This window comes from Netta rufina (genome assembly GCF_964035555.1).
Source record: "Netta rufina genome assembly, chromosome: 5".
NCBI classification, from domain to species: Eukaryota; Metazoa; Chordata; class Aves; order Anseriformes; family Anatidae; genus Netta; species Netta rufina.
Genome location: NC_140128.1, coordinates 47,124,945 through 47,138,604, shown reverse-complemented (window position 1 = coordinate 47,138,604; position 13,660 = coordinate 47,124,945). Strand labels below are relative to the sequence as shown.

The following is a 13,660-nucleotide window of genomic DNA, read 5'->3' as shown; positions in this document are numbered from 1 at the left end:
TAAATACACAGCAAATTCTACCACTAAAATGAACCTAATAAATATCAGTGACCAAGCAGTCCTCCAAATTTTATGTCTTTTCTAAGAAACTTTGAGTAAACTGAAACACATGGCAGCAATGAGTCATCAGCTTTGACATCTAAAATTTTAGTCAGGGGATGTAAGAGATTTCTCCCTTGAAATGACAAAAATGAATCCTCTGAAAAAAGTAGAGTAACAAAAATACAGTATGCAAAAGCAGGAAATGGCAGTCTAGATCACATCCCTTGAGCTGCATGCACAAAATTGATGGAAAGTGAAGTTGCTGACTGCATGCATTTTAAATTATAATACTCTGAAAAAGCTACTGTAAAGCTCCAGGACTTACTGCTGTGACTTACAATGGCCAAAGAAAAAAAGCAGATGTAACAGTTTGGAAAGTAAATCAAAAGTTCTTCATGGAACTGGTGTGAAGCCTTCTGAATAATCATTTGTGTTTCTCAATGAGGTCAACTGCAGATGTAGATCAATTCAGGTGTAGCTACTCTTCCATTTTCAGTAAAGCTATAAAAACATTTTCTCTCATCTCATCCATAATTAATTGTCTTATTAAGGCAGAGACACAGAGTCTGATCTTGTAGCCCTTATTCCAGAAGAAAGTCCAAACGTATCTGTGACTGTAATACAAAATACTACAAGCAGGTAGAATTTGAAGTGGTATGATTGCTCATTACAAAATTCAGACATATTAAGCAACACAGAAAGCAAGCAATAGCAAGGAAAATATCCTCGCTTACTGGTTTGGTTCTTTACTCAGAAGAAGGGATTCCTTGGTTCCAATTCTTTCATCAAAGGCTTTATGTATATGTTATCCAATGTAAAAATAGAGAAAAAAATTGTTGTAACAGACATACTTTATTCTGCTGAAAAATTATGTACCAATTATCTATGTCCTTAACAGATAATTAAGCACACTGGTGCACTTGTAAAACTGGGGGGACAGGGTACCTTTCAAAAATTTTGTAATGTTCTACACTCTCCTGACACATCTAAATATTTCTTTCCTGCTGTTTCTGCTCATTCTTCTGAAACTCTCACTTACCTCCACATAACTAATTCATCTCATGACAATAAAGAAAATGAAACTTAATTCAATTTTATGTCAGAGATGAAGTATATACCCCAAAATGATGGTGAAGGGTGTTGGAAAAGTATCCTGACTGATAGATAGATGATTTCATTACCTTAACTGTCATCTTCTGCTGTTCAGTCATAACTTTTCTCCCAGATGCTTTGTCTGTAGTTGGAAAGCTACAAAATTTAGAGATATGTTAGATAATGTATCTAAAATAATATCAGAGTAATTATTCTGCCTCTATACATATGTAAATGAGAACAGAATTGGTTGCTTTTATTATACAGTTATAACAGCTAAATGCCATGGTTTCAAAATAAAGACTTAAGTTCTGTACCTGATCGCATCAGTCTGTGTTTCAGCTTCCACATGCCGCTTGCAGCGATTTTTCCTTTTCCTTCGAGCAGGAGTGTAATACCTGTAACCTGACAGGACGGATTTAGCATCTGATATTAACGTGCGTGGAGTAAAAGGTTTTCGGCTTCCAGTAAATAATTCAGAGTGCCTGTCTAGAAGATCCCCACTGTATACTTTGGGGTTCCTATCCTGATGCCTCTGGGAACGACCGATGCTCACAGAACTATTAAAAGAGCAACTGCTTGAAACTCCAGAGTGTTTTCTTGGTGTACTTGACGTACTGACACTTGAGTTTGAGTTAGACGTGTTAGATGTATTCTGAGAGTGTTTTCTGGTATGTTTTACTGGACTGGAGTGAACCAAGCCATGCTCTCCATAAGGTGACAGTGCTCTTGACAGGTACTGTGCATGCCGAACAGAGGGGAACAGACTGTCTTTGTCTTCTGCTTCCAAAGGACTCTAGGAAAAATAAAACATGATTTGATTGGTTTGCAACTTACCAGCTTTGTTCATGTTGGCACTTGCAATTATTATTGCTACCAACTTGGAGGCATTTTCTGTGAAAAAAAAAAAATCCAGTTTTCTAAAATCCAACTGGTTTCTGAGCAGCTCCAGTGCTAACAAGTCTTAACACCTTTATGTGGAAAGATTGGTGCTTTCTTATAGAATAGCAATGGCTACATCAAACCAGGAGGTTCAATCATTTTAGTCCAAAAGCACAATACATTTTTAAAAGTCAAGGAACTAATAATTGTTGAATTGAGGCACGTTATTTTATATGGGTATGCTCTGTTTGCACTGCCTGGGCAAAGGAAGGTAAATAGACATTATCCACAATTATCCTGCTGACTAGTTTATATTATCTAGATTTTCTTCAAGTGTGGAGTTGTTGCCTTTCTCTCCAAACCCTATTAACTTTATCAAATGCCAGCTATCTTTATAAGATGTACATTTGGTAAGGGGCACCACTCACCGACTCATCTTAGACCAACATGGAAACTACTGTAATGTGGCTTAAGACACAGAGTGAGAAAATTTGTAGCTAGTTGTTTGTTCCTCATGTAACTCTCTTATTTTGCCTATAGGTGGAAGATTCACATCTTTGGTAGGGCTGTAAATTTTTTTCCAATTATTTCAATTTTAGTAAGGCTAAGCATTGAGTAACACCATGCTAATGACAGTGATAAGAAAAGAACTAATAACCCGAAATCAAAATTTGAAAACTAAGTAGGTCATTGAGAAGTGTTAAAGAATGAATTATTTGGAAAGATCGTATTACTTCTTTCTGCTTTCTGAAAAAAAAAGCAAATCTTAATGCTTAAAAATTCATCAATATTCCTGTACTGTATTATGACACTGTGCCAAAGCTAAGACAGAAACATAGCTAAATCTAACTGGGATTTGAAGACTATTTTTTTTTTGGTAAGATGAGAAGGAACAATTCAATAGAAAGAAATTTGATTTCTATCCTAAGAGAATTTTGAAAAATTTCCAAGTTAAAAATTTAAATACATGGGCAGTGTATGTGTGCTAGTAAATGTGCTTTACAATGTGTCTGAACAGTTAGGAAACATCTTAGCAATACAACTGTTGTGTATACTTTTCCTACCTAACATACAACCATGCATTGAAAATGTTATCAGTGAAGGTTATGCATGATATTTTATGACCTCCAAGGATGGCCATATTGCAGAGTTAGGAAATTAAACCAGAAGCCTAAAAGCAAGAAAACATTAAACCATACACCCAAGAGTGTTGTCCAGATGTTTCTTAACTCCAGCAGGTTCAGTGCCATGATCACTTCCCTGGGGAGCCTGTCCCAGTGCCCACCCTCCTGCTGGGTGCAGAACCTTTCCCTAACACCCAGCCTGACCCTCCCCTGTCCCAGCTCCATGCTGTTCCCTTGGGTCCTGTCGCTGTCCCCAGAGAGCAGAGCTCAGCGTCTGCCCCTCCACTACCCTTGTGAGGGAGCTGCAGGCCACCATGAGGCCTCCCCTCAGCCTGCTCTGCTCTGAGCTGAGCAAACCAAGGAACCTCAGCTGCTCCTCATACGTCTTGCTCATACGTCTCTAAACCATTCACCATCTTTGTAGCCCTCCTTTGGATGTTCTCTAACAATTTTATGTCCTTCTTATATTGTGATGCCCAAAACTGCACACAGTACTCAAGGTGAGGCCACATCAGTGCAGAGGAGAGTGGGACAAATCTCATGGCCACACCATGCAAGCAGTATAACACAAGACTAAATAACAGCTAAAATAAAATAACATCTGACATAGCCCAATTCAAAATCAACAGCTACAAACCCAAATCAAATCAGTTCATGTCTAATTAAATAGTCAGACCTCTTAAAACAATGATTTTACTGTTCCTTACATTCAGTTCACATAGCTCCAGGGCAACTGCTTCACCAAATGCTATAAGATTTGAATGGATGTATACAAATAGAGGTGTTTCATAAGAAAATTCAACTTCTACCACAGAAATTAACTTGTAGATATGCCTCCACCATCTCAGCAAATAATAAGAACTTTGCAAGGTAATCAATAGCTCTGTGAGACTTCTGAAGCCTCCCACTTGGGGGACGTAGGTGTGCTGCAGGAAAAGTAGAGACACTTGGAAGTCCTTGTACATTTGTTGAAAATTCATGACACTGTAGCCTAATAATATACAGTGTAGTATAATTATATATTACTAGTAAGCTGGTAATATATATTAAACTATGTAATACATAGTATAGCTTGTAAATACGCACAGATCTTCTATTCTACCATTCAATTTCTAAACAATGTGTTAAAAGTTCTGAGCAACGATTTTCACTGTGTAAATGTTGCATCATCTCATAAACTGCAACTGCTATTGCTTTGAATCTACACTATTCTATTTTTTCTCCTTTCAGAACTGCTTGGATTTTAAATTAAAACTCAAAATAAATAATATCCATTTTGCAGTATGCAGTAAATGCTGTTTAAGAGGAATATTAAAAAATGCAGTTAGTTTACCATCAAAATGAAATCACAGAACACACTGCTGTCATGCTGTATATTTCCTTCACAATTCCACACAATTTCCTCCCAAATCGTTATTATCTATCCGTGCTGTTCCAGTACCCCAAAATGTGCACAGCTGCTGATGCAAAGAGGCAATCTTTTTTTAGTTAGCTGAGCCAAAATAAGCCTTTCTTGATGGTGTCTCACATTAGCAAACTTAATTTTACTACTACAGCACAATTAAATGCTGAACTGATAACATGCAGCAACAATGCCAAACAAATGCCTGTGTTAGCAAGCAGCGTAATAAGGCTTACCAGTGTGATTGTTTGCATATAAAATAGTTGCAGTGGCAGCTCAACACTACAGAAAACAGATAAGACTGGAAAGTTTCAGAATCTACCTAGATAGGTATTTTCAAAAGCTAATTCCACACTCTTCAGTAGGTATTATAAACAGCTTAGTTTTTGTTGTGTACTTTTTACTCTCAGTGATTAAAATAGTTTGCGGTGCTGCAAAATAAATCAGATTGTAGAAGCATCAAACGTAGGATGATGACTGGTGCCTCACAATATACAAACAACAACAAAGAAAATAAACCAAGAGATGTTAATGTGCCAACTACTCATGAAAGCCACATGTTCTGTTTCTTGGATTCAGTTGAGCTGATTCTAAAACAAAACAAAAGGATATGGTAAAAATGACAATATTCTAAATTTAAGCTTTCCTCATTTTTGAGGAAGCTTAGGACATTAATTTTTTTTCTTCTCAAACACATTATAAGTAGAACAGTACCCAAGGTATTGACTAGCTGGTAGAACCACAAACCACAGCCAGATTTGTGTCAACCTTGAGATGCATTCATTCGAGTACTGAGAAGGATGTCTTTGAACCCCTTTTCCTAGGCTAAACCTTTAATGCCCAAACAGAAACAGGCAGGGAGTAAAGCCTTTGGATATACAAACAGTATCAGGAACAAGGAACTATCTTGCTGATTTCAAAGAAGACTTTAAGGAATGCAAGATAATGTTTGTTTGCAATTTGTCATTGATGTTTCAGAAAATTACTTGCATGTCTCTTTTGGTATAGGCAAATCAACTGTAAGCTAGTATGTCAATTTTCTTCTCTAATCTATATCTGTAAAAGCATCAGATTTTTACCTGGAAAAAAGAGACGAAACAGACCTACAAATATGCAGTAACACACTAACTGAATTTTTCACTCTATTCTTCTGACACAATTCAAAAAAATTTATCCAGTGGTGGTACCATAGATTTGGACATTAGCACTAGCACAAACTGTTTGTGACTCCAAATTATGTTTGTGACTCCAAATTACGTGACTTACAGTGACACTTCTCTTACTTTCCAATGTATATTCCTATTCTGTTGATTCAACCAACTGTAATTTGTTTTGAAAGACAAAAAAATTGCCCAATGATATATTTCGGCAATAATTACCCCTTACTTAAATCTTAGTAAAGATTTACTAAATTAAATACTTATTTATCTATTTATTATCACAACTCTGTGGTAAATGTAATATTACTTGCAGCAAGCTCGTATTGAGAGGAACCCTGAATTTTCACGGAGTCTGTGAAAGTTCAGTCAAAACAAATCAAAGCATAAGGCTCTGGTGTGATGGGCAAGAGAAATAACAGAAAGCAAGAATCCAGATTTTTCTTTAAGTTACTTTTACTTCCTAAGAAAGGTTTACTTTCTTAGCTCAAAAGACACTGATGTATCAACTGCTAACAAAACATTAAAAAAAAAAAAAAAAAGTTACAAAGGAAAGCTTGCTAAATCTATCTCCATGTAAAAAGTCCAAATGCACCTCTCACTGGGGCCACTGATGAGTTTAGGTCTTGATGTTATATATACTTCATAATACTTCATTTACCATTGTAAAACAAGCTCATAGAGACACTTTATGAACCATACTGCCAAGATGCAGAAGCTGTGATTTTGTAATAAATGAACATCTCATTCTTTTAACTCAACATAGCTCAATTAAAAAGCCACTAATGTTGCTGTAAGTCAACTGAATTCCTGCCCTCTGCTGCTTGGACAGAGCAAAGGTCTAATTTTGTAAGCAATTGGGCTTTACATTTGCTGATCCCACAACCCTTTGTATGTCACATGTTCATTTTGTTATATACTTTGATATTTACTTAAAAATTGAGAAACGTGAGACAGACTATTCACACAAACCTGTGAACAAGTAAGACCTGAATGAATATAATCAGTTTGCATACTGTCAACAATAATGTGTGTGTTATTCTGTTGTATAACGTGATACATCCCTAGTTTCATCAAGGAGCCTGATACTATTAAGAAGGATATTACTGAATGTGCATGAAGAAATGTATTAAAACAACCAGCATGAGAGATGACTGTTGTTATGAAGCCAGCAAGGAAATCTGTACAGAGCATTCCTGATGAAAACAGATTTCTTTGGTGTTCTGAAGGTTCTTCTGTTCTCTTTCAGTTGTTCACATATCTCATTCTGACAAAACTAATTCAAGCATAATACATCTTCAGACTCTTAATATCTTAACCGTATAATAAATCTTTAAACACAAAGTGTTTGAGTAGGTATTTCACATAGCCATACGTGTGCACCGCATACAGAATTAACAACAGATTAGAAACAGTTAATGGTGTTTCCTAATCTGTATTTCATAAGTGCAAGCATAAGAAAGGTCATAACTATCCTTAAGAAATCCAAATGTCTCAAAAATCAGACTGAAACAGATCTTGAAATACGAAGCAGTTCTTTGCACTCCAAAAGCAATGACAATTATGCTTAAAATGGCTTAGATCCTTTCAACTGACTTTTGGCACAGATTTATTTCTTTTAAAAAAAATCTTCAGCTGTCAGAAATGCCTGTCAATAGGATTACCTGAGCAGGAGATATGAAATAGCAAGTCTTACTCAAATCAGAGATTTTACTCATGGCCAGCTCTGTTCAGATTTCCTTGCTTCATAATTAAGTCATATTGAGCTTTATGCAGTTTCACTCACCAAGCTTCACTCAGAAGAGTGTTTAAAAACACAGATCAGCTTTGTACAGAAAAATAAAAAAGATAAAGTCTAGGGATATAACTACAATAGTTAGAAAGACTATATGGTAGGTGGTATTCTTTGCATAAATGACACAGTATTTTCCAGGCTGCATCAAACAGCCCTTCTGTTGTAAGAAAATGCCTTCAAGTAATTGATTTAAGACAGAGTACGTACACTTAATTTGGTGATAGATAAATGATTGGATACCTACAGACGTGCTGCTTATTCACCCTCACGCTTTTCAGTCTAAGTAAGACTAAATACTCACTTAAAATTACCTATTAGTAAAGACACACTCAAGTTAGCAGCCCTTTCAGCATCCGTATCTGTAGTTCATCACCCCATTTTGATAAACCTTCACACATGGTGTCAATCATCATCATTATGTTGCGTGGAAAAAGTAGTAAGGCTGTCCACTGCACATCTTACACAGTCCCTGCCCCTCTGGTTGACACTGACAGAAACTGCTGTCCCTGAAGTAATTTAGTTGCTAGTGATCCCATCAGAAGACTGCTCCATTGCACCCATTGAAAATCAGGCTGCTCCTTAGCTTTTCACACTTAGGTCTTCTCATGCACGATGCACAATAAACATCTATTGCATCTTCACCCACACGTTAATGTGGAATACTTACATCTTAGTGATGAAAACACTCTCCTTTTAATGAAAATCTGTTATGAAATCTAGGTAGCCACAACAGAAATAGCTTTCTCGGTTCGCTTCATATCATAGTAGATTCTTACATTACAGTAACTTTATATTTATAAATAGATATTACACATGAATAATTTATGGTTCTTGTGCATTCAAAGCCTCACACAAAACAGTGAAAGAGGAGGCTAGTCATGTTCAAGACATTATAGTTTCATACTCAGCTCACTGTATAATAAAATATGTTGACTAAATGACAGAGATTATAAGAAATATGTAACATAATTATATCTTTCAGAAGAATTATTTTTAGTTCTTTTTGTTTTTATGATGCACAAAGCACAGGCTCAATGGAAAACAGTTTCCGTGCTCTGTTGCAGCATTAAATAATAATAAAAGTGGCTGTTGAAAAAATGAAGATGAAAAAATGAAGAATGATGAAATAAAAGCACCAGACTTATGAGATAGCATAAAAAGTGAATGCTAATGAATGAAGCCTTTTAAAAATAAAAAGTCAGGTGCATAAATCAAAGCTGGTTAGCACATATTTAGCCTATAATCTATTCAGACATTGACCTTGTCAGAATTACAATGGTTATTACTGTATATGTTACTCTTGATATACATTTTACAAGAGCAACATCTTATTACTCAAGAAATTATGCATTATGAAAGTCATGTCTTTAGCTTTAGTATTCTTATATCTAAATTTAGTGTTGGCAAAGCGAGCAGAACTCTACTTGTCTTTTATTCTTATAATCCTCCTGTTATAAGATGCTTATTAAGAACAGGACCACATTCTACTTTTGTCACTACCTCCAATTACTTCCACTGCTCACCCTTCTGCCAGAAGGCTCATTTGTAGAACTTTATTAACTTGCAGGTGCTCTGATTTATACTCCAGTGAAAAACATCTTGTAAAACCAGCAATATAACCATCAATGATTTGACTAACAAAGTGCCAAATTGTACTTTACTGAAGATCACAGAATCACAGAATTGTCTAGGTTGGAAGAGACCTCAAGATCATCGAGTGCAACCTCTGACCTAACACTAACAAGTCCTCCACTAAACCATAACACTAAGTTCAACATCTAAACGTCTTCTAAAGACCTCCAGGGATGGTGACTCCACCACTTCCCTGGGCAGCCCATTCCAGTGCCTCACAACCCTCTCAGTAAAGAAGTTCTTCCTAAGATCCAACCTAAAACTCCCCTGGCGCAACTTTAGCCCATTCCCCCTCGTCCTGTCACCAGGCACGTGGGAGAATAGACCAACCCCCACCTCGCTACAGCCTCCTTTAAGGTACTTATAAAGAGTGATAAGGTCGCCCCTGAGCGTCCTTTTCTTCAGACTGAACAAACCCAACTCCCTCAGCCGCTCCTCGTAGGACTTGTTCTCCAGACCCCTCACCAGCTTCGTCTCCCTTCCCTAGACTCACTTGAGCACCTCGATGTCCTTCTTGTAGAGAGGGGCCCAAAACTGAACATAGCACTCAAGGTGCGGCCTCACCAGAGCCAAGTACAGGGGGACAATCACTTCCCTAGCCCTGCTGGCCACACTGCTTCTTATACAAGCCAGGATGCCGTTGGCCTTCTTGGCCACCTGAGCACACTGCTGGCTCATATTCAGCCGACTATCCACCAATACTCTCAGGTCCTTCTCCACCAGGCAGCTGTCCAACCACTCATCTCCCAGTCTGTAGCTCTGCTTGGGGTTATTGCACCCCAGGTGCAGGACCCGGCACTTGGCCTTGTTAAACTTCATGCAGTTGACCTCAGCCCATCGGTCCAGCCTATCCAGATCCTCCTGCAGAGCCTTCCTATCCTCGAGCAGATCGACACACACACCTAACTTGGTGTCATCTGTGAACTTACTGAGGGTGCACTCAATGCCCTCATCCAGATCATCGATGAAGATATTAAAGAGGACCGGCCCCAGTACCGAGCCCTGGGGAACGCCACTAATGACTGGCCTCCAGCTGGATTTGACTCCATTCACCATGACTCTTTGGGCCCGGCTATCCAGCCAGTTTCTAACCCAATGAAGCGTACGCCAGTCCAAGCCACGAGCAGGCAGTTTCTTGAGGAGAATGCTGTGGGAGACGGTGTCAAAAGCCTTGCTGAAGTCAAGGTAGACCACATCCACAGCCTTTCCCTCATTCACCAAGCGTGTCACTTTGTCATAGAAGGAGATCAGGTTTGTCAAGCAGGACCTGCCTTTCATAAGCCCATGCTGACTGGGCCTGATCACCTGGTTGCCCTGCAAGTGCTGCATGATGACACTCAGGATAATCTGCTCCATGAGCTTCCCTGGCACTGAGGTCAAACTGACAGGCCTGTAGTTTCCCGGGTCTGCCCTCTGGCCCTTCTTGTAGATGGGCTTCACATTTGCTAGCTGCCAGTCAACTGGGACCTCCCCCAATAGTCAGGACTGTCGATAAATGATGGAGACCTGTAAGCCTGTAGTGGGTTTACGTGGCAAGGTTTTGGTAGCAGGGGGCTATAGGGGTGGTTTCTGTGAGAAAGATCTAGAAGCTGCCCCATGTTTGGGAAGGGCCCCATTGTTTTCCAGATCTGAGCCAATAAGCGATGTTGTTTGCGCCTCTATGAGAGCATATTTAAGACAGGGAAAAAACGCTGCGCCAGACAGCAGCCGGGAGTGAGAAACAGCCTGCAGGTGCCAAGGTCAGTGTAGAAGGAGGGGGAGAGGTGCTCCAGGCGCCGGAGCAGAAGTCCCCTGTGGCCTGTGGTGAGGACCATGGTGAAGCAGGATGTCCCCCTGCAGCCCATGGAGTACCACAGTGGAGCAGGGTTCCATGCTGCAGCCCGTGGAGGAGACCACGGTGGAGCAGGTGGCCCTGCACCGACGGAGGCTGCCGCCTGTGGAAGACCCCTGCCGGAGCAGATTCCGGGCCGGACCTGTAGCCCGTGGAGAGGAGCCCACGCAGGAGCAGGTGACCTGGCAGAAGCTGCTGCCCGTAGGGGAGCCAGGTTGGAGCAGTTTTCTCCTGAGGGATGGACCCCGTGGTACGGACCCATATCTGGAGCAGTTCTGGAAGAGCTGCTGCCTGTGGGAAGCTCACGCCGGATCAGTTCATCAAGGACTGCATCCCGTGGGTGGGACCCCACAGCACAGGGGACGAGAGTGACTGAGAAGGAGCGGCAGAGAAGAAGCGCTAGAGAAGAAGCGCTGTAGACTGACCATAAAATCCATTCCCCCATTCCCCTGCGCCGCTCGGGGGGAGGAGGTGGAAGAGGGTGGATGAGGGGGAAGGTGCTTTTGGTTTGCTTTTTCCTTTGTTTTCTCACTTCTCTCGCTTGTTAGTTGTAGGCAATAAATCTTACTATCTCCTTATGCCGAGTCTGTTTTGCCCGTTACAATAATTATTGCGTGATTTTCTCGTCCTTATCTCAATCCTTGAGCCCTTTTCACATATTTTCTCCCTATTCCTCTTTGAGGAGGGGGAGTGAGAGAGTGGCTGTGGTGGAGCTCGGCTGCCCACTCGAGCAGAACCACGACAATGATGGAGAGCGGCTTGGCCAGCTCCTCTGCCAGGTCTCTCAGTATCCTCAGGTGGATCCCATCTGGCTCCACCGACTTGCGTACATCCAAGTGCTGTAGCAGGTTGCCAACCATTTCCTCATGGATAGTGAGGGCACATTCTGCTCCCCATCCCCTTCCACCAGTTCAGGGTACTGGGTATCCAGAGAGCAACTGGTTTTGCCGCTAAGGAGTGAGGCAAAGAAGGCATTAAGCACCTCTGCCTTTTCCTCATCTTTCGTAACTAAGTTCCCCCCCTGCATCCAGTAAAGGCTGGAGATTCTCCTTAGTCCTCCGTTTTGCATTAATGTATTTGTAAAAACATTTTTGTTGTCTTTGATGGCAGTAGCCAGATTGAGCTCCAGATGAGCTTTGGCCTTTCTAATTTTGTCCCTGCACTGCCTCGCAACATCCTTCTAGTTCTCCCGAGTGGCCCACCCTCTTTTCCAAAGATTGTAAACCCTCTTTTTTCTCCTAAGCTCAAGCCACAACTTTCTGTTCAGCCAGGCCAGTCTTCTTCCCCACCGGCTCGTCTTTGGGCACGTGGGGACAGACCGCTCCTGCGCCATTAAGATTTCCTTCTTGAAGAGCACCCAGCCTTCCTGGACTCCTCTGCGCTTCAGAACCGCCTGCCAAGGGACTCTGCCAACCAGTGTCCTGAACAGTTCAAAGTTGGCCCTCTGGAAGTCTAATACAGCGGTTTTACTGGTCCCCTTCCTGGCTTTGCCAAGAATGGGGAACTCTACCATTTCATGGTCACTCTGCCCGAGACAGTTTCCAACCACCACATCTCCCACCAGTCCTTCTCTGTTTGTGAAAGAAGGTCTAGCGGGGCACCTCCCCGGTAGGCTCACTAACCAACTGTGTCAGGAAGCTATCTTCCACGCTCTCCAGAAACCTCCTAGACTGCTTTAACTGGGCTGTGTTGTGCTTCCAGGAGGTATCTGAGAAGTTGAAGTCCCCCACAAGAACAAGCACTGATGATTTCACAACTTTTGTCAGCTGCCTATAGAACTCCTCATCCGTCTCCTCATCAGCTACCTGTCTCTCAAGCTCCAGGGCCTCAGACCTGTTGCGTAAGGGCACCTGGGAAGGTGGGGCTGGTGGGAGGTGGGGCATCGCCTACGATGCCGAGCAGAGACCTGTCTCCATTCCTCCTCAACTCCTAGGTCCCCTGCCTCTGCCCGACAGCAACAGGGCAGGGGGTCCACCCCCATTTGGGGTGTCTCACCCTGGTGCCTGCCCCTCAGGCTGCGCAGGGAGTCGCTCCACAAGTCTATCTCCCGTTCACACTCCCTGATATCCCTCGACCTCTCGACCTCCTCGAGTTCTGCCATGAGGCGGACCAGGTCATCCACCTGCTCGCACCTCACGCACACAGTCTCTCTGCCCCCCGCAGGTGGTAGCAACAGGCTCAGGCACTCACTGCACCCGGAGACCTGAACTGCCGCAGTTTTGATCGGGCAGTCGGTCTGGGTGTGAACATACTTCCTGGAGAGAGCGCTGTGCCTGGTGTACACCATTGCAGCTGAGCTAGCGGTAGACCGCCGTTAGAGGAGGTGTTCGTATGGGCGGGGGGGAGCGCTCTGCCCTTCCTGCTCACCCTGCCTGCGCGAACTGCCGCGCCAACTGCTGCGCCACACCCTAACTGCCACGCCACGCCACGCCCTAACTGCCGCGCCACGCCCTAACTGCCGCGCCACTCCCTCTTCGCCACACTCCTGCTCGCCTCTAGGGGCAGCTTTTGAACGGCTGGGGAGAGGGCAGGGCGCTGCTGGCTCCGCCTACACCTCCTTCCTGCCTCGTTCACCTCCCTCGTGACGTCTGCTGGGTCCTGGCGGTTCCCTCAGTGCCGGAAAAATTAGCCCTGCCTGTCTGATCCCCTGCTCCGCTGCAGAACGTGTCTGCCCCGGAGCCAATCGCCTCGGCAAGTGGCAAA

At 42.3% G+C, this 13,660-nt stretch overlaps 1 protein-coding gene across 1 annotated transcript in view; it reads right to left on the bottom strand.

Annotated features, from left to right (window-relative positions):
• Nucleotides 1–13,660, bottom strand: part of SPATA7 (spermatogenesis associated 7) — a gene marked incomplete at its 5' end in the record, with an annotated part of 46,762 nt that overhangs the window by 6,466 nt on the left and 26,636 nt on the right. Inside the window, 2 exons of the mRNA XM_084287992.1 lie at nucleotides 1,224–1,290; nucleotides 1,452–1,930. Coding sequence (XP_084144118.1) covers nucleotides 1,224–1,290; nucleotides 1,452–1,930 — 546 coding nt within the window. The remainder of the gene's footprint in view (nucleotides 1–1,223; nucleotides 1,291–1,451; nucleotides 1,931–13,660) is intronic.